Source organism: Rhinopithecus roxellana, chromosome 9 (assembly GCF_007565055.1).
Source record: "Rhinopithecus roxellana isolate Shanxi Qingling chromosome 9, ASM756505v1, whole genome shotgun sequence".
Lineage (NCBI taxonomy): Eukaryota > Metazoa > Chordata > Mammalia > Primates > Cercopithecidae > Rhinopithecus > Rhinopithecus roxellana.
Window position 1 is genome coordinate 137,402,634 of NC_044557.1, and position 26,888 is coordinate 137,429,521.

General features: G+C 35.5%; 1 protein-coding gene across 2 annotated transcripts in view; it reads right to left on the reverse strand.

Annotated features, from left to right (window-relative positions):
* DLC1 (DLC1 Rho GTPase activating protein) overlaps positions 1 to 26,591 on the reverse strand; it is a 450,692-nt gene extending 424,101 nt beyond the window's left edge. The window contains exons 1-2 of one of the 2 annotated variants that reach the window (XM_010375802.2): positions 26,253 to 26,591; positions 10,494 to 11,641 (exon numbers count right to left, since the gene is read on the reverse strand). In XM_010375802.2, the coding sequence (XP_010374104.2) occupies positions 10,494 to 11,516 (1,023 nt within the window). In that variant the 5' untranslated portion in view covers positions 11,517 to 11,641; positions 26,253 to 26,591. Of the gene's footprint in view, positions 1 to 10,493; positions 11,642 to 26,252 lie in introns of those variants that run through there. The other variant, XM_030937755.1, reaches the window with a different exon arrangement.
* Between the last annotated feature and the right edge of the window lie 297 nt (positions 26,592 to 26,888).

The window sequence follows — 26,888 nt, forward strand, 5'->3', positions numbered from 1 at the left end:
AAGTGTATCTTTCAAAACTCAGCCCAGACACCATCTGAGGGAAGCCTTTTCTGACCTCCTCATCTGGAAAGGGATCCTCCCTTAGCTGGATCTCTGGAGATCTGAATACTTTCTAGCTTTAATTATGTTGGAATCTAATTATGATATAACTGTACTTGTAGTTCAAAACTTACTGAAGTTAATTATACTTAATATGAAAGTTAGTTATCTGTGTGTTACATTATCCCTACCAATGTGTAAACACCTTTAGGTAAGAAGGCATATATATTCTTATTCATATTCTACACCACACATAGCAAAGTACGTGGGAAAGAGAAGATAATAAATATTTATTTAGCCAATGAATGTATATTCTAGGCTCCCCCCCCCCCTTTTATTTTTTGTTTTTGAGATGCAGTTTTGCTCTTGTTGCCCAGGCTGGAGTGCAATGGCGTGATCTTGGCTCACTGCAACCTCTGCCTCCTGGGTTCAAGTGACTCTCCTGTCTCAGTCTCCCGAGCAACTGGGATTACAGGTGCATGCCACCATGCCCGGCTAATTTTTATATTTTTAGTAGAGACAGGGTTTCATCATATTGGTCAGGCTGGTGTTGAACTCCTGACCTCAGGTGATCTACCCGCCTTGGACTCCCAAAGTGCTGAGATTACAGGTGTGAGCCACCGTGCCTGGCTGGCTCTACCATTTAATGATAAAATTTGATACCTCAGATGTCCATGTGAGTTGACATACCTTCTCAATTCTCTCTCGAAATTTGTCAGTCCCTGTCCCTAGCCCCGAGATTTTTCTAAGAAACTCTCAGATCTATAATTAGGGAAATTTACTAAAACACACAAACAAACAAAAATAATGCTGCTACTATTAATAATAGCTGAAGTCACAAGGTGTTTACTGTGTGTTCACAGATACTTTTAACTACTTTGTGTATATTAACTCATTTAATCTTTCTAACAACAGATGAAGAATCCTGTTATACAAATGAAAAAAAAACTGTGCCATAGAGAGATTAAATAATTTTTAAGATTAGAAAGATACGTGTGAGGGAAGCAGGACTGAAAACCAGGCAGTTTGGCTTCAGAGGCTGTTGGCCTCTTTATTTTGTTCTAGGCATAGTGAAGAGTCTGTGGACACTTAACCCTGGGCAGTGCAGGACTCCAGAAATTTCTCACTGAAGAAGCTACTTACGCTGGCTGGTTATATATGCTGTGAATATGGATTCTACTAGAATTTGCTATTTTCAGATATAATAATTCTGCACTTCAGTTGTTTGGCTGTCAGATCCTCATCTCAAATTCTGGTTAGAAAATACCATCGTTCTAGGTGCTTTACTATGTAGATGCTTAGTTAGACTTTTCATTTTACTTAATGTTCCTAACAACCTTGTAAGGCCGAGACAGTTCTCTACATTTTCCAGGGGCGTGAAAGGCTCACAAAGGTTAAATAACACCCCCCACTTTAGGTTGTGCTGTTTTCCTCATCACAGCTTACTCTCTTGGCTGGAAAATCAAGCTCAGACCAAACCATTCATTTTCTAGACCAAATAATGATGCCATTTCAATATTTTCAAAAACCTCTGGGTTAATTTTTAATGTGCATAAAAAGCTGTAAACCCTTTTGAAGTTTCACTGGCTCAAAAAATAGAAGCTAAAAAAATTGAAGAGATTCATTAACCACTAGTTTTATTCCTATGTCAATATAGAATTAGAACTAAGAAACGAGTAAAAGTTTATTTTTCCCAGTTGCTTGTGTTTCCTTCAAAATTGGTGAGGTTATCTTTAAAATAGCACTATAATTTTCTTTACAGCTAGAAAATTATCTGTGGAATAGAGATCTTGTTGGCAGCAAGGGATAAGTACATTATTTGTAAGAACATGAGCCAGAAAACAAACAGATCCTGTTGGCACCATTGTGTCTGGTGCCCAGATAAGAGGCAGGGCTCTGTTACATAGGTTATGTGAGTTGCCCCAACTTGTGTGGATATTGGCATTTCTTTGAGGGAGGCAGCCAAAACCTATGGTGGTTTTGTTGGTATTAAAAGATTAATAAATTGGTCATGGTTTATAGTAACAGAAATCCATGAGGAACAAAACTAAATCAGTTTCACTATTATGATAGCCTCCAATGCACAATTGGTTCTGAAATAACCATTCATTATTTAAAACAACATCATAAAAGTACATTAATTCTTGCTCCAATAAAAGTTGATGTTGGGCTAATGGGAACTCATTAATGATCCTATTAACAACTAATGTAAATGTGCAACTTTGGTCCAAATCACTGATTGGATCAGAGGCTCCTCATACATCATAACTACTTTTTCCCCCCAATAATATCTGGAACAAGGAATGTTCAGTTTTAATGACCCTCATTCAGAATTTATATAAATATATGTGTGTTGCACACACACACAGACACACACACATATACATTCAGAATATATATATATATATATATATATATATATATATTCTGAAAGAGGGCAATTAAATCTGAACATAATATATTTTATATATATATATATATATATATATATATATATATATGTTGCCTTAAAGGCATCTGGCAGCAAATCTCCCAACTTTATGTCATTTTCACAATTAAAATTAAAAAAGAATTTGTCAGTGTTTAACACTCTCTAAACAAATGCTTCTCAATCTTCCCAATCATTTGTCTTTCAGTCTCTTATTCTATTCTTCCTGTCATCTTCCCTCCACTCCACCCCCAACTTCCTCGTAGTGACATTAACCAGAAAAGTTATGGAATTTCTAGACTAGTGGCCTCTTGACATTTTTGACATGGACTCCTCTGCAAGCATGTGTATGTTACTTACTTATAACCAATAACACATACACTTTTATATTAATATTTATGTTAAAGAACATACATAAAATTAAATGGTAAATTAAAATAAACATGAATGGATATTCTAACATTTTCCTTTTCTACACTCATCCTTGTCCACTCCTCTCTGGATACAACTGAGTATCTTCAAAATAACATTTACTACTCATAGTTTGCTGTCGACTAATTAGTTATGATTAATGAGTTCTTTTGAGGCACAGCATAATAATGATCTCAGTCTTGAAGGTCTCCTCAGAGATCCAGATTTTACGTGATTCCCTTGTCCCTCTTCTTCCCTTTTGTCCTGATTTAGCACAGAACGAGCGGGCAGAACAGAGAGGGGATATGCGGCCAGTGGTGGTGCTTGTATGACTTAAGTTCGGCATCTTTATAATTTGGGTTCCTGACACTTGGCGTTATCCTCTGAAAATAAATATCTTACTACAACAAAGGCATTCATTATTTGTAGCATTTATGAACAGGTTCTAAGTGCTGTGGACACAAGGTTGAATAATTGCGCTCAGTGAGCTACATTTTAGTTAGCAATGGTGGAATCAATTGGATTCCAATGAATTTGTTTGTTATACATTATACATAGGATTTTAATAAGATGATATAGCTCATGTCAGTAATATGTCTTCTGTGGGCATAGAGAGAATTGAGCAACTAACTTGACTGAGAAAACTGGGGAAAGGGAACACCCCCCAAAAGTCAATCATTTGAGGATCTTGAAATATGAGCTTATATGAGGGTTCCACTTCTAGCCTGTTGGAGATAAAGTCCATAAGGCTGACTGTGGTCATCAGAGTACCTGATGTAAAAAAATAGCGATGATTTAGCTCCGTCAGCTCTATAATCCCTGGAGTCAAGTTCATGTTCCTTGTCTCTCTGTAAAGCTCCTGCTTGTGATAACCACATCATCCTGTTGAAATTGAATCTGATTCCAGCCTGCTACGTATTTGTTTTTTGTCAAAGACTTTATTTTTTTCTTTACAAATGACCAGTGCTACTTTTGGTATCCTATTTTAGCCTGTCCTTTTTCTATCACTTACTCTCGCTGTCTTTCTCTCTCTCGCTCTATTTTCTCTCTCCCTCCACCTCTCTCACTACTCTCCCCTCTCTTCAGTGCCATCCTTATATGTCAGTCAAACAGAACCCCTACTTGGCATCTCCAGTGGGATTTCAGTGACTAGATGCTTTGCAATGGAATAAACTCTGCTACCTGGCTCATGGTGATGGACCAAGCACATAGAATAGCACCTGGGATACTGCAAATGCTCAATGTTTATTATGGATTGATTTTAACAGACGCTATACCTAGTGTTTTCCTTTATCTTACAATTAAATGTTTTTGCATTTTGAGTTGGTTTTAGACTTATATTTATTTGTCATGAGACAATATATTTGAGCCCCAAATATCTGCAAATACATTTTTGGCTTTCTGGTTATTTATAAGGCAAAAACCAGTTTAAATGGCATGAAATTATTTGATAGTTTTCAGTGGCCCAATGAAGCACAAAACAAGTTATTTACAAAGCTATTAGCTTTACCCGGGACACAAAACTCACTAAGAGTATGTTGGATAAGAACTGTCACAGGAACTTGTTATGAATTTACACACCAACTAACCACTTGGAAATAAGCTTTCACTGCCAGCTCCAATCTTTAACCTAGGGAAACAAGTGTCAAAACAAGGGGATTTAGAAAGCGCAATCTGCTCAACAGGCCTGTGTCATTAAAACCAGTGCAAGCTTGGTGTAAAATAATACTGTTATTATGAATTTATCTGCAGAGCTATATATACACCTACCCTGCTTTACATTCCTTCCCTCCTTGTCGGCTCATACTAAGCTTATTCACAAGCTAATTCCTTCATTGTCCTTGCTTTCATTCCACATATCTTGCTACATTAGCCCGAAGCCTTGGCTTAACTATCTTTTAGGTTTTCATTTCTTGTTTTAATCTTTATTTTTGAATTAAAAAATTTTCAGTTGATACATAAACATTGTTTATAAACTTATGGGGCATATAGATGATGTTGTGATACATACAATGTTTAGTGATCATACAATGTTTAGTAATTAGCAGAGCCATCATTCCAAACATTGATCATGTCTGAGAACATATGTGCTGAGAACGTTCAATATCCTTCTTCTAGCTATTTGAAACTATGTATTATTGCTAACTATAGTTACAATACTTGTTATATTGTTAAATATAATTATAATACATTCTATACCTCTTTACATTGTAAAGAGGTATAGAACAGTAGAACTTATTTTTTTAGAATAGTTCCTTTCCTTTTATATTGTCCCAGCCAGCCTCCTACTTTGGTTCATTCTGTTTTCTGCACAATTTACTATCTTCGTTATGTCACCCATTGGTCAATGTTATCCTCCCCTTGTTACAAGTCTCCCCCATCGGCATTTAGGGGATAGAAAGGAAAGAGAATATCATTTCCGGTATGGGTGTCCTTTTACCAAATGTTTGCATATTTTAAATATAGAATAAGGAGAAAATACTTGATTTTTGTCAGTCATAGACAATGTATTATATTTTCCAGGGATTTAAAGTACAGTATGTATAATATAATGTTTTATTCCTGGACAGTTTTTCTGTAAGAAATGATATAGCATTTGATAAACATCATTTAATATAGCAAGTAGTTTCATAATGAGGAAAGGTATTCTGTTGTGTGAAATTAAAGCACCTAGTATTTATACAGAATACAACAGAACATATATGCAGCTTGGTTATTTCTTTCGCAACATGTCATGATATATTGGAATATATTTATGTTAGAGCATTATTCCTCAATATTTATGAGTTATCTCTCAATATAAATTGTTCCATACTTCTTTGATAATAGAACTTTTAGCGAACATATGCTTGTCCAGAATGTAGATTCCAATGGTCAGTTCCCTTATTGCTAGGTGTGCCCATGAAACTAAATTCTAGCCCATGAAATTGCAGTGAAGTCGATGACCTGGGCACTGCCTGTACACAGGGGTGTGATCACCCCTGTACCCTTTTGCCTTCCCACTGACTTGAATATAGATGAGGACTCAAGATAGCAGAGAGGGGAGATAAAAGGGGTGTGGATTCTCAAGGCATAGAGCCTATATATTAGTTCAGAACTTCTTATCCCTATTTTATGTGTGTGAGAGAAATATGTCATTTGAAGCACTATTATGTTTTCTGAGATAGCAGACTTAATTAATACTGAGATATAGGCCAGGCACAGTGGCTCACACCTGTAATCCCAGCACTTTGAGAGGCTGAGGTAGGTGGATCACCTGAGGTCAGGAGTTTGAGACCAGCCTGGCCAACATGGTGAAACCCCATCTCTTCTAAAAATATAAAAACTAGCCGGATGTAGGGGTGCACACCTGTAATCCCAGCTACTAAGGAGGCTGAGGCAGGAGAATTGTTTGAACCTAGGAGGCGGAGGTTGCAATGGGTGGAGATCACACCACTGTACTCCAGCCTGGGTGAGGAAGCAAGACTCCATCTCCAAGATAAACTAAGAGCCTAGCATTCATTTAATTTGTTGTTGGAATATGAGGTTTCTGTTGGAATGTAGAATTAGATGTTTTCTTATAGTTCACATGATCTTTGCATCTTTATTGGAGTTTATTTTGCTTTGTAATATGGATTATTTCTTATGTGAGCAAATAAACATATGTGCAGACATTTATATAATTATTATGGTTATTCAAAAAATTCAGAACTGTTTAAGTAGTCTTTACACAAGACTGAATTCTGGACTCTCTCTAATTAGTAAACTACTTCTTTAAGAAAAAATGTCTAACCTCAAGTCTTTCCCTAAATGTTTTCCATCTTCACATCTCGTCTGGTTTAAAGAGACCACTTCTTAGACTGTCTCCCTCCTCCAGACTACTTTGGAATTTGTCTCAGAATTGCTTTTAACCAGCCGCCTCACCCTAGAGACCAGCCAGGCCTTGTGAGTGCTGGTCATATGTCACCCAACCTTATGGCACGTTCTCTAACATTTGCTCACAATTCATTTGGTCTTCCTTTGATATCAGTGGCTTCAATTTCATTATATAATTCATCCTATTTAGAGGAATTATTGGCTTAAAAGGTCAATATTTGTAATCCCCTATATACTACATATATACTACAAATATAGGTCTATACTTGTAGTACATATACTACAAATGTAATCCCCTCCAACTGAGACTCCTAATAAATATATGTGTGACTAAACTCTGATAGTCAGAAATATCATCAGAAACTAAGTAAAACTAAGCTTTGCAAAATGATGAATGCCTGCCAAGATTTGTGGGTTTCAAGAAATGATAATTTATATCAAAAGCACAATGATATATCTGGAGCACTATTTCAATACATTTTGAAGATCACCCTTATAAGCTCTTTTATTTTTTTTCTTCAAGTCTTAGAACCTTGATGTTATCTTGACAAAAGAAATCGATGTGCACAAATTTATTGAAGGATTTGATTCACTCACATGATTATCAGATAATGAGCTGATTACAATTCCATAACTAAAATGATATTAGCCTTTATTCGATTTCACTTTTCCAAGTTCTTATCTTACAGGTATTACTATGGCTGACAGTTTTAAATATACAGACAATTAGCAGACTGTTTCTACCACTTGACCATTTGGCATCACATTCCCTACAGACATGAAAATGTGGCACACGTGTGCCTCCAAAAAACTTATCTTTTCTAAACTAGTTGCGCTAGTATTAGACATCAACTAGTTGATTAGAACTCTTGTCAACAGTGTGAAAAACTTTATATTTGTTTATAGTTTATAAAAGCAGTAAGAATCATAATAATAATGCAGATAAAAGGTTGTTTTGTGCCATGCAGAAAATGCCTCAGTTTATACATTAAATATTATTTTTTTGTGTGTTTCTGTTCAGTGTATGCATTTCATACATAATTCTGTGATCTTTTATAAAAATTATATGGGATAAAAAATGAAAACCCCTCCCTCTGCTCTTTTAATTCCACTCATCCAATGTATTTGTTGTTAACAATTTTGTGCCCATTTAGCCAGGATTTCACATATTATTCAGTTATACAGAGAGGTTTATACTACTGTCTACATTCACATATATATACATATACATATATATGTATATATATACATTCACATATATATACACATACATGTATATCTATGTATATGTATATATGTGTGTGTATATATATATACACACCCACATGCACACACACACATACACATTTTGACATTAAGGTTTGGCTATCTATACATATTAGTCTGCTACTGTTGTTTTTCAGATAGACTATATCATGAACTTCTTTAAAAGTTAGTGTGCTTGGATCTCACTCCATCTTTTTAATGGCAGCATAGTATTCCATACAAGATAAATAATAAACAAATTCTTGGACCGTTTATTTTCTTTCTTTTTTTTCTTTTTTTGAGAGGAGTCTTGCTCTGTCACCCAGGCTGGAGTGCAGTGGGGCTGACTGCAAGCTCCGCCTCCCAAGTTCATACCATTCTCCTGCCTCCGCCTCCTGAGTAGATGGTACTACAGGCACCTGCCACCACACCTGGCCAATTTTTTGTATTTTTAGTAGAGACGGGGTTTCACCGTGTTAGCCAGGATGGTCTCGATCTCCTGACCTCGTGATCCGCCCACCTCCACCTCCCAAAGTACTGGGATTACAGGTGTGAACCACCGTGCCCGGCCTAAACAAATTCTTTATTGATGCAAAGGTAGACTGTTTCATTTTTCTTTCAGTAACTTGCAGTATAATGATGAACACCTCTGTACATATCTTTCTGTGAATATTCTCTATTGTTTCTTCTGGTAAATTTCTAAAAATGATGAATTGCCAATTCCACGGTATTTTAACACTCATCCAAGAATGCATAAAACAAAAATTCTTACACATTTTAGTTCTGGGGGCTTCTCCCATAACCGTAGTTTTCCAGGGTAAATTCCCAACCTAAAATTTTTCATTTAATCTGTTTATTAGAAGGCATCCTAAATGGGTTGTAGAGTTAAAGTAAATATTCCATCAGACAATGTCACAACACTTTAGCATGACAGAATGCTTAAAATAGGATATTTAAGTTCGAACTTGTAAATGAGATATAATTATAACTCTCAAAAGGCAACCATGCTATAGTGACATGTCCAAGAGTAAATTCTTTCCAGCATTCTTAGTATCGACATAAATGTTCAAGTGGTGAGTATATGTTTCTGGAATGTTTAATGTTTCCATTGGCAGTTGGGCGGAGTTTGTTTTATTTTAGGGGAGCTATGCCATAGGTCAGTTAATACTGTCTAATGTGATTATAGCACCCCCTCAAACAGTTTTGATAGGATATATGAAAGTTTTTGAAAAAGTGACCTAATCATTTTAATCATAACAACTTTATGGAGCATTAACATTTTCATAAAACTTATGTAAGGAAGGGAGAGTCTGCCAGAAGCACAAAATGGTCTGTTGGCATATAGCTTGTGGACACTGATTTTTGCTGTAAAGTCTTTGACTTCATTTAAACTAACTCACGACACATTACTGAACTAGTTTGTTAGCAAAACCACAGTCTATGAAAACCAGATTTCTTCACTACAAAGAAAGTAGGAGATTTTTTTTTCTCATGGTAGATAGCCCCAGTTGAACAGAACAAAGAACATTAGTTTTGTGTTTAGGAGAATTGCAGTAATGGATGAATATCTCAAGAGAGGGCCAAGGATATATGTTTTAATCGGTGCATATCAGTGTCAAAACTGTAAGCTTTCTTCAATGCCAGTGGCCATATGGGGTTTACAGAAGAAGAAATTGTACTTGGACTTATATCAGGACTATAACTCACTACAGGTTTTGGAGAAATGTAGGGAACTTCTATAGAAAAGACAGGTTTTGGTCAAGGGTTCACTTGCTAAACCATAATTCAGGTAGCACCATCTGAGCCCTTACTTCTCTCACTTGGAAGCTCGGCAGGGGAGGATGGAATTTTTAGAATTAGTCAAAGGAGCTGTAACATAAAACATAATTTCAGTTATTAGCCCTTTCTGGTCAACAGTTAAGTCACAGTTGTGTCAAGAAACACAGACTGTGATGTATCTATTGATGGTGAGTGTGCCAGGGTATCACTTAAAATGACATCAGCGCATTTTGGGGGTGGCAGTAGTTTTGCCTTTGTATATGTAAAGGGATTATTTTAAATATGTGATTTATACCACTTTTTTTCTTATGAAAACATACTCTTTTTGAAGAGAAAAAGAAATATGCCCAAATAAATGCTATAACAGTACCATGACTTTCTTTATAAAAATCAGAAAGCACTCTACAGAATGCCTTGAACTGCATGTTTATGAGCTATCTGGTGGGTATTTAATTCCAACTAAAGAAAGGGATATCAATCCTGTTTTCAACACAATTCTGAAATAGATTATTCATAAACCATTATACATATTATTAGTGAAATCGATAGATTATTATTCTTTAATTTTTACATATTTTGATGGTCTGACCAAGTGGGTAGTCTTTGAATTATGCATCTGCATGACAGGGCAAAAGAACCATCTTCATATCTTTTTAATCCAAGCAAAATGATAACTGATGAATCCAAGGATATTTACAAAATTTCAAAAGCCAGAGAATCTGTGCATATGTCTTACCTTTCTCTTACGAAGTCTGACTTGGTTATCTGTGGGTTCCTGGGTGGCCAGGGTCTCCTTTAAGTGTAAACACTGCATGCCATCTTCTGCCTTGACCTTTGGTGGACTTTTGTTTTGATGTTGTGAAAAGCCACTCTTCTCCTGGCCATTTTCAGCTGACATTCCATTGAGACAGGAAGGAGGCTGCAGAAGGCAGCTTCCAAAATCTGTTTTTAATAATGGCAGTCCTCTGTTTGTACAAGGAATATCTAAGAACTCATCTTGTACTACATTGCAGGTGCTTCTTTCATTTTCATCTTTAGGGAAGTCAGGTTTCCTTCGTTGCTGAGCAATTACAGCAGAATTAAGCAATTGTTTCTCAGGTGCAATATCTTTCACATTCAAAGTATCAACTACATTTACTTTGGGTGCATCTTTTATTTCACTTAAACCTATTTCATTGCAAAGCTCCAGGCTTTTATTTATAGAGTCAGTAACTTTCCTCTCCCCACTTTCTTTTACCAGTGCTAATTCAGTTTTACCAGCCATTCCCCAGGAGTTAAAAGAAACTTGGTTACTTTCTGTGATGGGCAGTGCCTTTTCTAAGGAGCCTGCTCCTTCGATCATATGTTGCCCTGATGTTTTATGCACATGGGTATTCAAAACCTGTTTATCATCTGTAAGGCATAAATCAGAATTGGTATCCTCATCAGAAACAGGCACTAGTGTTTCTGTGCTGGCTTCCAGGGAAAGAAACTGATCTTCACCTTCATGGCTGTCATTTTCATCCACATCCTTTGACAGGTGACCCATTGGCCTCCCAGGAAAATCTCTCAGCTCTGATCCATGACAGCAGTCAGGTAGTGAAACACACTTTTCTTTGCGGTCCACATTTAGAGTTGCATCTTTTTCCATACTTGCCTGCAAGCTATCAGCTACGAGTCCATGATGACATGCTGTGTTATGATCATTAGAATTAAAAGGCTGTCCCATCCAGTGGGTCACATGTTCTTCCCAGCTTCTCTTTCTGATAGCTACAGACATGTCATCGTAGTTTAACCACAGACATAGAGATATATTCCATATGAGGGTAAAGGAGATGGAACTTGATGAAAGATTATTTCAAAATCACCAATCAAAGAAGGGAATGGGTTCTGTCATTTCGCCACCTATTAAAAATTAAAAAATATGTATAGTCACAGATACATTTCTAAAGTCAAAATATATCTTAGAAAAGAGAAGACCTAATCTATGCTATCAAAATTAAGAGATTTTATAAAGCTTCTGTTTATTAGCTTTAATAACATTATTTCTTTAAGAAACAGCCTAATATTAGTAGGAAATTTTACATTGAATATTTCTGATAAAAATCATCGGCAACACTTTTAAAGGCAATTGGATTGGTCCATTAATGAATAAAGATATAAATACTGAACATTTAAAACTCCATTAAGAAAATATGTGAAATGCAATACTTAATAAAAACCACTGGAAGAAACATGTTGTTCTAGCTTGCATGCTTTCCCGATTTACTTTTGTGAGCACAAGTTGTTAAATATATCTATTCACTGTTTGGTTTAAATCACAGCAAAAGTCACCAGGGAACTGTTCATGCAAAACTTGAGCTATAGAGACAGCATGTGTAATATATTAGTGTGTGAAAGAGCTAACACCGAACCCAAATGACCTGTATGTAGTTACTCCAGGGAGTGACTAAGAAACATGGAATAATCCAGTTTATCACATATTAACACACAGTGCATTGAGTAGAAAGCATAACACATACCATTTACAATGCCTTAGGACAGATCCATCTATACATGCATCCTATTACTGCTACTACTAGCTTGCAAGCTGGTATTGTTGAAGCTTAAGATAAATTAAATAATTTACTAAAGTTATACATGTAGGAAGTGAGCCTAGCTTCAAACTGGGTCCTGCTTCTAAGGCCCAGACTGAGATAGTCAACAAACTTCATTGTCTTCATGGAATTATGAGATTCTACCTTCATCCCTTCTTCCCACATAACTTTAGTATGTGTAAACTCTAAATATTTTATGCGAGAATTCAAGTGAACATAAAGGAAGATAAGACTATAAGACAATTGGGACTATTCTTCAGAAACTTCGGTCTCATTCTGTTTGGCTTATAAGAAGTTTAGTTTGCATATTTCTGTTAGAATTTGGCCATAAAATTTAAGTAAACAAGAAAATCATGCATAAGACAAGCTCAGAATACAAACACATACCAGGTATCCAACCTTTTGCCTTGAATTCTTCAAACCCTTAGTTAAAGGAAAGAAATAGTACCAGTGTAAACTCAACCTTATAAAAGTGACTAACCCAAATTTTGCCCCACAGTGAAACTATGTTATTGGACTGTAAAAGAAAAATCCCATTCACAGAGCAGACACTTTTAGTTTTTATTCCACAGAAGAACTGTCAGTACACAACATGGGTTGAGTTTTGATTTATGCTATAGACAAGATTAACTGCTGTGCTGATCTTGGATCTCTTTATTCTATTTTAAAGGGCCTTGACTCCCCAACAAAAATTTTGAGCTATTCTGACTAAACACATGCCTGAGAGGTAAATATTTCCACCCTGTAAAAACTGGTGAAATTGACATGTGCTAGAATTTTAGTATCCCAGCCTGACCAAGTATCTTTTTGGATACTATTTGGTTCCCTCAAAGGTCTGTGGCCATCTTGAAAAGTGGTCAGCCTTCACATTTTCCATGTTGACGTTCACTCTGCACTCAAAAGAAAATATAAAGTCTCTGAATTCCATGCATAAGTCATTATAACGTGGGAGGCTACGGAAAGTGGAAAGAATGCATAGATGCAAGCCAGAAAATTTCTGCTTTCATGGGCACATTTGGGATGTCATAGGGTTTTAGATGCTTTTCTCTCTTTATTTTTATCCAGTGTAGAAAGAGCAGGCTCACTTAAGAAATGCCAAGTGGTATTACGATGTCACTCCTAAGCCACATTTTTATTTTAAGTTGAGCCTGAATTCTTGTTTCATTTCTTTTACTAAGCAGAAAGATAGTTTTATCAACTTTTTAGGAAAGAGAATTACACAAAACAAAAATTTTGCCTTTAAGACTTGACAATAATATTCATTAATTTCTGTCACTCAACCTTGACAAGTAAGTATTTCTATCAAATCAAAGGAAGATAGTTCAACAAGTTCTGAGACAATCTAACTGCAAAGAGAGATTATAAATAAGATAAATCCAATAAAGTATTAACTATTCTTGTCTTCATTTCTAATCTAGGTGCTTTGAACATTTCCAAATCTTTTCTGTAAGTGTACACTTCTATTTTTAAGATATACAATTTCTCAATTATCATAACCATCATTATTACATTGGGTATCCTCATTCATTCCGTATCATGTGGTTTGACAGTTTTTTTAAAAAATGAATGTCTGCAAGCTCTTCTATCTACAGTTTCTATTTAAATTTTGATTTGTAAGATTTATAGTTAAATCTGCCTCTATGATTTAAAGACAAAGCAGATTATTAATAAATAGGAGCATTAGATTATTGTCAATTATATCTGAGTTTATAGGTGTTATTTCCTAAATCATCTGAACTGATTATAATCTATCCCATAAGAGAGATAAGTCTTTGTAAAAGACTGACTTCCCCTATGAGCCTCCTCACTGGGCTGCCTTATTTAAAATTACATTTCAAAAAACTGACTACTTATTTTTCAGATTTCTATTACATTTCTTTTGTAATCCTATTCATGCAGTTTCATTCAGAATGAGCTCAGTTGCTGAGGATTTGGATAGAGGATCTGGAAAACTGTAGGTCATTTCAGGATGTTGGTTTTATGAAGTGAATTTCCATGGAGATTTTTCATTTCTTAAATTCATGTGTTCAAGCACCATGACATTAACATTACAAGAGACTGTATGTACTTCTAATGATGCAGTGATTCTGGAAAATACTTGTGAAATTTCCAAATTTGAGGAATTAGTGTATGATTGTGAATTCATTGTTTGCATTAATTTTGTAACACTTACTAAGCCTTAACATAAGAATTTTATGGCATACAATATACACATTAAAATTAAACAAAATTACTGGGCATGATGACTCACACCTATAATCCCAGCACTTTGGGATCACTTGAGCCAGGAGTTTCAGACCAGCCTGGGTAACACAGGGAGATGATGTTTCTTTGGGAGGCCGAGACGGGCGGATCACGAGGTCAGGAGATCGAGACCATCCTGGCTAATACGGTAAAACCCCGTCTCTGCTAAAAAATACAAAAAACTAGCCGGGCGAGGTGGCGGGCGCCTGTAGTCCCAGCTACTCGGAGGCTGAGGCAGGAGAATGGCGTAAACCCGGGAGGCGGAGCTTGCAGTGAGCAGAGATCCGGCCACTGCACTCCAGCCTGGGCGACAGAGCGAGACTCCGTCTCAAAAAAAAAAAAAAAAAAAAAAAAAAAAAAAATGCAAACATTAGCCAGGAGTGGTAGCATGCACCTTTAGACCCAGCAACTTGGGAGGCTGAGGTAGGAGGATTGCTTGAGCCCAGGAGGTCAAGGCTGCGGTAAGCCATGATCGCACCACTGCACTCTTGCCTGGGTGGTAGAGCAAAATAATCATCATCATCATCATCATCATCATCATCATCATCATCAATTAAGCAAATTAAATGCTACCCTATTTAACGATTGGAGACATTCTAGTTTGAGAATCACTGATCTATATTTGATATCAAACGATCATGCTCTGTTTTGCACTTGTCTCTGAAATAGAAGACCAGCTTATAATTTGCCCTGCCAATTGTTCTTAGAAAAGAAGAACTTGATAATAATTACTACTGCTGATTCTATAGCCTGAGAGAGCAAGGTGCAGATGAAGTACCACTGGCTGGTATCAAGTGTGCAGTCTGCAGAACTAACAGTAGTTAGATCATAATCACTATTCATCAAGCATTTGTTTAGTACCCAGTGAGTGGCAGAAACTTGGCTAAACATTAGGAATATAAACCTAAATTATATATTCTACCTTTGCTACTAAAGCTTACAATTTTGTGGGAGAAACTCTTGTAGACAAGAATAATAGTTCTAAAGTTAAAGTTCTATCATGGCCACAATATCATTGGTAGGGGTATGAATACCAAGTAGAGGCTCATTCATTTCCTTTCTCTCCCTTCCCTTCTCATTACCCTTTCCTTTCCTTCCCTCCTCCTTCTCTCCCTTCCCCTCCTTTCCTTTTTTTCCTCCTCCCTCCCTCCCTTCCTTCTTTTCTTGGTGGCTAAGGGAATGGTGGATATGTCAGGTAGGGCTTCACGGAGGCGAACATGTCTGAATGAGATCCTCTGTGGTAAATTTTCTGCCTCCAGAACGTACAAGTCAAATGGTATTTGAGGTACAGTTTCCTACTGGATGGAAGAAAACTTCCTTTCTTTCTGGCTTCAGATTTCTACTATTCTAGAATTACCTTTTTGGAAAAGATAGAGGAAGCAATAAACTCCAGAGAATTGCTTGCAACTTGAAAACGCACTAGTTACCTTGGAGGGGAACATGTATCAGAAGCATTTCAGAGAACAGTTTTGTTTTTTTTTTTAGACGGGGTTTCACTCTTGTTGCCCAGGCTGGAGTGCGATGGTGCGATCTGGGCTCACTGCAACCTCCATCTCCTGAGTTCAAACGATTCTCCTGCCTCAGCCTCCCGAGTAGCTGGGATTCCAGGCATGTGCCACCACGCCAGGCTAATTTTTTATTTTTACTAGAGACAGGTTTCTCCATGTTGGTCAGGCTGGTCTCAATCTCCCGACCTCAGGTGATTCGCCCTCCTCGGCCTTCCAAAGTGCTGGGATTACAGGTGTGAGTCACCACGCCCGGCCCTCAGAGAACATTAAGAGAAGAAATTTTTCGAAGAAAACAGTTTTAGCGTGTGTCCCAGAACAAATGATTCAAGTCTTCAGATTGAAGGGAACTGATGAGGATGCAATGGTACCAGAAAGAAAAATTGACCACTTAAGAAATATCGTTGTGAATTTTCAGAACTTATGAGACAAGCAAATGGTTCTAAATGTAATCAGAGAAAGAGAAAAAGAGATTATGCATTAGGAGTTGGGAATCAATGGTATCAGATTTCTCAAAAGTAACAGTGCAGAGAAGATGACAGGCAAATATGACTTCAAAATTTGGATGGGAAGTTATGTTGGCCTTAAAATTAAATGATAAGTCTTAGTTTTATTTTTAACCTCTTCTCAAAAGCTACTGAAGAGATAGCTACCCCCAAAGTAAAAAATAAACACAGCAGGTAAGACATGGCAAAAGGAAGCCAAGAATTCAGCACAAGTGAGGATGGAACAGAATTCTCAGGATAAAAGTTGTGTACCAAGTCCATGGGTCAATCATTTCACATAAATCCTAAAGTTCTCTCTGGGAGATGTCTCTAAAGAAAGGGAAATAATAAATTATATATGACATATTGAGAGGAATTTTATAACGTCAAGCAATGTGGATGGAAGAATTATTAATAGTTATTGAGAACATTAGGGATATCAATTACCAACCCCAGGAAAAACAGTTTTACAAGAAGGAAAATATAATAATAGCACACTCCATAAGCTGTGGCTAATTTTTTTCATGTAGTCAAAATAATGCAAATAGTAAACATTAAATTAACCAAAACATTTGAAGCAATGATTTTCAGTGCATAGGATTCTGTGAGGAGTGAGGTTAGGGAGAGCAGAGAAAATAATTCAAGGGAGATAGTCACTTTCTGTAGCAGGAAGTTAAGAGATAATGTCTAAAATAGAAAAAAAATCATAGTACAATCATATTGTTTAGAAATGCAGAGTTAAATATCAGAAGACATAGCTAAAAATAATTTAAAGTATTATGATTTTGTGTGCCATTTGCTAAGAAAGTTTTATCTCTGGATTTCAGAATTCATGCTAAAAATAATTTAAATTTTAAAATGTTCTACAGCAGTAATTTAAGATTGAGTTGATGCATAAACATGACTGCAGTTCTTCTACAATATGTCCGGTGGGACCAAACCATTTCTTTTGCCCCTTCCCACTCCCCACACCATGCCCTCGCAATTACAGAAACACTAGTCTCATGTATATAGCAAAGAAAAGGTGCCAGTTTGAAGATTTATGGCACCAATATCCATGCAATTTCTATGAGATTCTTAGGTCAGTTCCTTCAGAGTGTCCTTTCCTTCCCCAACTCTCCTGGGGAATTCCTGAAATTTGGAACAGGTATTCTTAGGAATTGTCTAAGCCATCGTTTTCCTAAAATGTTATCTGAATAGAAGTTTAAGATACACAAAAAAACATGTAAATAGCATTACATTAGCAAATGCACATAAGTGGGGAATTCTCACTTAAATTCCCACTTTTCCTGAATACCTCACTCACAGTACTGGGAAAGATAGCAACATTTTTATTCATCCCATCAAATGCAGGTATCTTGTTTTGTCCTTTGAGAATACGTGTGATATATATAAATGTGTGTGTGTATATATATAATATATAAATAAATTATATATAAATATATAAACATACACATATATACACATATGTATACACATACATGCACACATAAATATGTATATGTAAACACATATATATACACATATAAATGAACACGCTATTGACTTCTGGGTTGTGAGTATGTGTGTGTATACATATATATATCAATATAAATAAGAGAAGGCATGATTGACTCTAGGATATTCTATTAAATATCCTGAATATTTAATGGAAGGGAAAATAAAGACATAACAGTATTGCCACTTTACTTTTTTACTTTTTCCTTAGATAGCTAGAATTACTTCTAGTTTCCCTTAGAGTTTTTCATCCTGATTAGCCATCCCCTGTTAAATTTCTAGGTTACGTTCTCGGCCACCTACTGCTTTATACACATACACACACAGACACACACACACAGACACATACATATGTATATATATACACACATATATACACACAGACATATACACACAAATATATATGTGTGCTTATGTGTGTATATAAATTTACACACACACATACAAAAACAGTTTTCACATAGCATGTGCTTAGTCACTGTGGGAAGAAAGAGAAGATGTAAGGAAAATAATCTCATGTTAATTAAACATAACTTATACTTTCTAAAATGCTCTCTTGGCATATGAACCAAGAAGAAGACACCTCTACATTTGGTGCATTTTGTTGCTATGTGGTGAGGGTCACTTTGGTAAGATGCATACATTGGAAACCTGAACATCCTCTAATGATATGAAATCTTACTGCATCTTAGCCTACTCTTGGGGAGTCACACGTGTACATCATATGTGCCCCCAGAACACTTACTGAATTGAATTAGGCAATTAGAAAAGACAATCAACAACCTGGAAACAGACATGATCACAGGATCACAACTTAATGTAGTTCTTCAACTCGAAGTAAATCTTCATTACAAAGAGCATTTGTGGAAGCCAAAATGAAACGCATTTCCTTTTTTTTTTTTTTTTTTTTTTTTTGAGATGGAGTCTTGCTGTGTCACCCAGGCTGGAGTGCAGTGGCACGAGGCAGGAGAATGAAACACATTTTCTTAATGATAATGTCAAGAAACAAATTACCGAGCAAACTACATTGTGTACATTTGGGCGCCTTCCCACTGCCACACAGCTCAATGATCAATGAAGAAGGATCCTCTTTATTGCCAAACTGAACTGACATATGCTTAGGAGCAGCAAGAAAGCCCAGAGTAGATATTATATTTCTTAATTCATTAATGTAAATACACAAACAAATAGCAAAAACCTTAAGATCACATTTTTAAAAAGCATTTCTCTGAGTCTAGTCCAGACAGTCAACTTTCAGTAAAAAACAACTAGTGTTTTTCCTTTAAAATATTCATGTTATCTAATCTCAATTAGACAAGACTAGAATTAGACTGTGGGTGGATAAACCTTTAATAACATGATGAAGAATTTACCTCCATATGATTTCATGCAGATTGCCTTTCTTTAGTAGTAATATGTGTCTTAATCCCACACAAAATCATTATTCATCTACTTTTACATACTTTGTTTAATGCTGGAATTTACTTGTTATACCTCATTACATGTTAGTGGAAAACACGAATCCCTGTTAAAATTTTTATTGGCAAATTGCTTAATGAAGATTAAAATATTATATATGAAGTAGCTTCCATGTCTTTTGATGTTTGGAAAGCATCAAAAACTTTACTAAATTAAAGAATAAGTCATCTATAATGAGCCGAGTAAGGGAAATAAGTAGTATATCACTTTTTTCAAAAGACACATCCAAAGTTCCATCAGTTTTGGTATTTAGAAGAAAAATGAAGAAATAGGTACCCAACTGAAAAATATTATTTTATTGTTGACCCATTTTTAGGTATGTCTGAGTTTTTACTGAACTTAAAACACTTTTTTTTTTTTTTTTTTTTCTCATTCTTAGCCCTCAGTGATTCAGGCAAATTTGAAAGTTAACTCTTTCAATCCACTAGAAGTCAGCTTCTGAGAAAAGAGCAGGGTGTTGAAAAATTGCAAGCTATTATTTCAGTGGCGCTCTGTTTTTACATTCAGGTTGCTGCTATTTAGTGTCACTTCCAGTAGTGTCTAATTTTCTTGCAGAGAGGAGACCAGATACTGGCAGCGTTTGACTTACCACCCACTTTATGGCTCAAGTCAGCCAGATTTGGAGATTCTTTTAACATTTTTTTAAGCAACACACATGTAATTTGAGGAAACTGAGAATACTTTATGATATTTTCCTGATATCACTGAGATCTTTCTGGGGATATTGGTTTCTAGGAGATCCCAGAATTAACACAGCCATGAGGGACAATATTGCTTTATGGATGTAGTAATTTCTAAGTATCGATGTTTTATTTGGATCTCCATGTTTTTTTTTTTTTTTAAAGTATGCAGTTTCTTAATAGTAGTGTTTGATCCTATGCAGAATAATTTGGGCATTTACAAATACATTGTACCTTAGATTAATTCTGCAAATAAATTCATTAATGAATAATTATCTTTTTGGCCATAATATCTATTTTCTGTAGAATCTCTTACAATAAAGAAAAGTATTGCCTTTCCTCTGAGCTTGTTTCACTTGAAATTTTTCATGTAACAGGAAGTAGCTTAGGGTTCAATTTGATATTAAATGTGTAGCTGACCTTTTTGTTATTGATGGCAAAGCAGTATGATTGAAACGTGCTTTGCCTTATTATAAAAAGATATTTTTATTCAACAAGGAACACAGATTATAATGTTTTATCATCATCATGGTGAGATGTGGTTTTGCTTTAAGTGGTCACTTTATTTTTAGCTTTGCTATCATTTCTAAGAACACTCCAACAGTAGACACAGTAATCACTAAGTGTAAATAACAGATATAGCTACATCAACACAGGTGCTCAGATAGCAAGTTGACAGTAGGGAATTACATTTTTAGTCATTCCATAAGCACAATTTCACTGAAATCAGGAACAAGATGTCATTAGGAACTTAATTACTTCAGTGAGCTTGGTATCCCATCTGGGGTCAATGCCTCTGCTATCAACTTTTGTTTGTCTTCCATATATTTCTATCATCTCATTTTAATTTTGTCATCTAACTGTAAATGTTTGAGCTTATTTTGATCAACAAATGTTTTTCTTAATACCTAAGAAATATTAAGTGCATTAGAAACTTACAACGATAATTTTAATAGTAAAAAAAAACCCTTCAATTAATTAAGCACTTATTATGGACTAAATACTGTATTTGGTGTGTTACTTGGAAGCTATCTCCTTTAGTAGTAATACAAATATTATATGAAACAGAGACTATTATTGCTTTAATTTGATAGGGAAGAACTTTGGCAGGACTAAGTAACTAGTTCAGTGTCAAATTCATACTGGTGGGCAGGAATTCTCTCCCATTTTTGTAAGGATGTCTGTGAAAGAACTTTTTTTTTTTTTTCCTGGTGATTAGGGTTAGTTACTTAAATTCTACATACCTCAGTTTTCTCAGTTCTATGATGGGAATGAAAAAACTGCTGAGGGGAAGATGATAATGAGTTAATAATAATGAGATTATAAGACATGTAGAACACTTAGTCCATGGCACATTTCAAGCACTCACTAGATGTAAAGTGACTTGATCATGATAGTGGTGATGGTGATAACGATGATGACTCCTTTAGCTTTCGACTGATTTTAGCTGCAGAATCCAGGGCTGAGTATGAGCTGAAACTTATCTTTTTCTTCTGTGTCCATGATATTTCAATATAGATGAGCGATTAGAACAAAATGTGAGTGAAACACAACTATTCTTTATTCTTTTTTTTTTTTTTTTTTTTTTTTTTTTTTTTTTTTTCTGAGATGAAGTTTTGCTCTTGTTGCCCAGTCTGGAGTGCAATGGCACAGTCTCGGCTCATTGCAACCTCCGCCTCCCAGATTCAAGTGGTCTCCTGCCTCAGCCTACCGAGTAGCTGGGATTACAGGTGCCTGCTATCACACCTAGCTAAAGTTTTTGTATTTTCAGTAGAGACAGGGTTTCACCATGTTGGTCAGGCTGGTCTCAAATTCTTGACCTCCAGTGATCCGACCACCTTGGCCTCCCATATTCTTTCTTGATGAATTGACCTATGCCTTTTTAAACAAGGACTTGTTGATTATACTGTATGCAAAACACTTTGCACACACCAAATCTCATCTGATGCTCAACATAAACTAGAAATCCCATACTTTACTAATAAAAAGCAGACACTCAAAGTAGTTATGGGGCAAGCATCAAATCACAGAGCTTCAAGTGGTAAAGAGGAAATCAGAGCCAGTTTTCTGACTTTGCCCATTATTTTTTTCAGTACACCACCCCATTTAAATTGTGGAAAATTCGCTAGTGCTCTGTTCTCACTGGCCTCATGTAACTTTTAATTTCAAACCATTTCTGGATGCCTATGCTTCCTTCTGGTGCTTAATGAACTTGAAATGTCATCTAATGAGAGTGTTGTTAACCTCTGGCCTCAGGCTCTGATGACTCTTTCCAACCTCTTACTTTCCTTCCCTTTTAAAAATTATTATTCTATTATTACAGGATGTCTGGAAAATAAGAAAGAAGTCCAACTCCCACACATTACCATTCCTCAACCCTGGTTTTCCTTTTTTTTTTTTTTTTCTTCGCTTTTCTTCCCATTCATTTCACAACCATTTGTTGACAAACAAGGGTTGATAATTCCTGACATGCTAATTATTTTGCTAATTGCTGGGAATAAAAGAAACACTAATTGAGTATCTAAACTTGCTGTTTGATCTTCCTACTTCCTTTCTATCTCATTTCCATTAACAGGGCTGATTTTGTCTCTGAATTATTTGAATTGCATTGCTAAAACACTTTGTTATTTCAAGCTAATACAGAAACAACCTTTTCACACATACAATTGTCTTTTCCATCCATTTATCTCAACTAATGAGCAAGTTCATATGCATGCTGTTTATATGATCTTTCAGATTTTTTTTGGCATTTGAGTCACTGTTTAATCTTTTAAAGTTCATTTACATACTCTGTAATCCACTGAATCAAAACTAACAATCTTTTTAAACTGGGTCTCAAGATCCTAGTTTATTCATTATTATTCTGTTTAACTTTCTTAAAAATTGCCCATTTGTTTCTCAAAACTCTATAAACTACCAGTTTAAAGCCAAAATAGAACCATAGAAGTAAACACTGTATTTCTCTATCACACCAAAGTCAATCAAGAGTCATTCTTCTCTGTAACTCTGTTTGGTCTATGTTGTTTATGCAAGGCGCTTATCTTTCATGTGGGGAAGGCAGGCCCAATATTCACACTACTTCCCTCAAATCTAAAAGTTTTCGGTGTTCCCTTGTCCTCTTCCAATTCTCATGTATAATTCTTGACATGTCTCTATTTTGATAATAATATCCTTGATCTAGATCTTGGTCATTTGGAACTTTGCCATACTGTAAAAGTTTTTAAAAAGTGATTCTCATTTTATAACACTGACATCACTCATTTTTCAAGAGGAAACCAATAAAATACAAACAAAAGATGAATTTCAAATGATCCGTTTTTGACCTATTTTAAGCTGGTAAGACCTAAACCTCTATGAATAAGATTAAACCATTCCATAAGTATTTGTAGTGAGTTATACAGTATGGGTAGGTATAGACAGAGACAGAAAAATTCTCTTTTTAAAATTATAATGCCCTTATGAAAAAAATGAAGTGATGTGCTCTTTTTCACTAGGCCTTCTAGGAATCATGTAGTCAGCTATAAGGGCCACCACTTTATTGCACTTATTTCCCATTCCAATAATGTAGAGTGTGGTGACATTGAAAGGAAGTGTTGAATAGTGTATCTTTTAAGTAGAAATAACATTAGGAAACTCAATCTGGTCATGAAAATGGAAAAAAAAAGCATCATGACACATTCTTTCTAAAGAAATGGCAGCTACTAGTAATGGAATGTGTTACTTTTATGAGAAAGGGTCTTGTCTCGGAAGGTATACTGCTTCAGCATACACAGCAACAAATATTGTCATTTATGAAGTATGATGCAGGTGAAATAGCCAACGCTCCCATTTTATACCACATTGCTCAGACATTTATTTATATACTATAAAAATTCTGCATTCTACAACTGAATGACTTTGTAGAAGGCTTAGAGTAGATATACAAATCAATTAAGGGATTGAAAACATGCTGGAGAAATGTAAACTTTTTTATATATCAACTTAAGCTTTTTATATATTTAGTGATATAGAACAAAGAATTGGAAATAAGCTATAGCAACAATGATTTAGGCTAGATAGAAGAAAGGATGTGTTGGGGGGGGGGGGTTGCTGTAAAATTGCCTCTGAAAATCATTGGTTGGGATAGTTTTATTATGATCATTTGAGTACAAGGATATAAATTAGAAAAGTTATTTTCTAGCCCTATTTTTAAAGAAACACCAGGTTAATATAATTATTAGCATATGGATTGATTTTGACATAAATATCAAATATAATAAAATAGTCATAAAGCAAGTTACGACTGTAAAGTGTTTGTTGTAGGCATACTAATTTGTTTTTTTTAAAGTTATGATTTTTTTCCCACATAAGTAACACTGTGACAGCTTTACCCTTTTTTTTTTTTTTTTTTTTTTTTTTTTTTTTTTTTTTTTTTTTTTTTAATAAGAGGATCTCCAATTTTCTGTCTGTAAAGCACCCTTCTACTGGACATGTTCGTACTTCATTATGCATAATTATTATTGGAGGGCAGGATGATGGGATAAAAAGATACATGAATTATGAATCAGGGCACTGTGGGTCTGCTGTCATCTCTTCTGCTAGCTAGAGCTGTGACCTTGGACAGGTCACTTTTAAATCCCATTTCTCAGCTTCTTGTAGGCAAGCTCAAGACAGTGTTAGAGAAGACGATCTCTTAGGTTCTTTCCTTCCCTGAAATTCCATTTGGAGATTTTAATTTAATCATAATTTAGGTAAGTCAGTATTTTATCTTTCACATATATAAAAAGTAGATTATTTTTCTCATATTTAAGGAGTTTTAACACAAATTGTCACTGAATAGTTAAAATGTATCCATATAAGTTATTCTAGTATAAAAATTGAGAATAGCTAATACAGCAGATGGTTACCTTGTACTAAATAAAAACTTATAAAGAAAACACTTACTTGATTTCTTATGATTCAACTGTCAGAATAGCTTTCCATCTTTCACTTAGTATATTTTGTGTTCATCTAATAGATTTGAAAATGTACATGAATATTTCTTCCCTTTATGTACCATTTTATTTCTGGAAAATGATGATTTTTATTATAAATATTCAGAAATATAACAGTATCTTATGCATTATAAGTCCATACTTTTTCAGTCATTACTAAACTTCTTTCCTAATATATTGTACATTTAAACATTTAAGATTACCTTAAAGAGACTACAGTCAGGTGGAAATGTAATTTTACGATTACATAAAGTAAGGACACAAACAGTTTCCATATGACTGGAGTGATTTCTGACTGCCTTAAAAGAGTTATAGTGAGTGTCAGTGTCATTGAGATTGACTTCAGTTATTCAAAATATTACACAAAATGTGACCTGAGCAATGAATCCAAGAAAATTAATGTAAACTAAATTCGATTCCGACACTTAAATTTCCAAAACTCAGATTAAATACTACTTAGGAGAGAAATAATTCCTGAAATTTCACGTGTTTACTTTTTTTAAAAAATGAACCTTTTAAGCTGTACAGGAGAAGCTTGACATATGGTTGAAACTGGCTTGGGTAAAATAATAAGAAATTCAATCTTCGTAGTTTTAAATGAGACACAAAATAATCTTTGGAGACTGATTATTAAGCAAAAGTCACTCGAGTGCTTTCTACTCTCCCTCTTGGCACAGGGAGGTAGGGTAGGAATTCATTTACACCTCACACTGATGTGTGAGAAAATGTATTTGTTTCACGTTGTGCCAAGAAATAGGAAAACTGATCTGACAGCTCAATTAATAAATAAGTTAAACATAAAAAGGGATAAAAATAAAATCTTAGTTTATGGAGGAAAACAGTTAAATCTATATGGAGTCTATTTTAGAACTGACAGTTTGCTAAAACGAATTGACTCACAATTTTCTAGTTATCAAACATTTTCCACTTCTGATTTTATGGCTTTACTCTAAAACCTAGGAAGTCACCAACTCAGGGCAAGATGCTAACATTTATCTCAATCTTTCTCTCTTCAAAGACCGCCTCAAAGCATCAAGATAGTCCATAGCGTCTTACCTAGACAACGAGGAGCTGAAACGCCAAGGCATGACACTGCTCAACACTCAGGCTAGGAAAGAAGTCCGTCCCCGTTGGTTTCTCCAAAATCTAAGTTCCCATTTCGTGGTTGAGATCATGGCTCTATTCTGAGCAGTTTCACGCAGTGTGTGATTCTAACAAAAACACCCTCTGCAGCTGGAGGGAGCCTTAGCTAAGGCAGGATTCTGTCAAGGCATTCCTAGTGACTTCTGTCTACTAAATTCAGACTGAGGTTTTGCAAAAGGGGCCTCCACAACCAGGCCCAGATTGCCTGGAAAGTATTTCCTGCCTCTGAGGAGTGTGCATGCGAGAAAGGCTGTACGAAGAGAGGGGAGGAGGGGAGAGCCCAGCCGCCTGGGCGTTTTAGGAGTTCTGATTTTACACAGAACTCAAGTGAGTTTTGTCAGAGCTCTTGAGGTGATTAGCTGGAGAGTCATAAAGTCCTAGAGCTTTTTCTATCCCACACTGCTTATGAAAAAGAAAGAAAAAAAGAAAACATAGTTCTCTCTCCATCCACAACCTTTCCACTATATTAAATGTATAAGCACAGCTTAATCAAAATGCCTTTGCTTGCTCTCATTTCAAAAGATCTTTTAAGAGAGCAAGATGAATTTA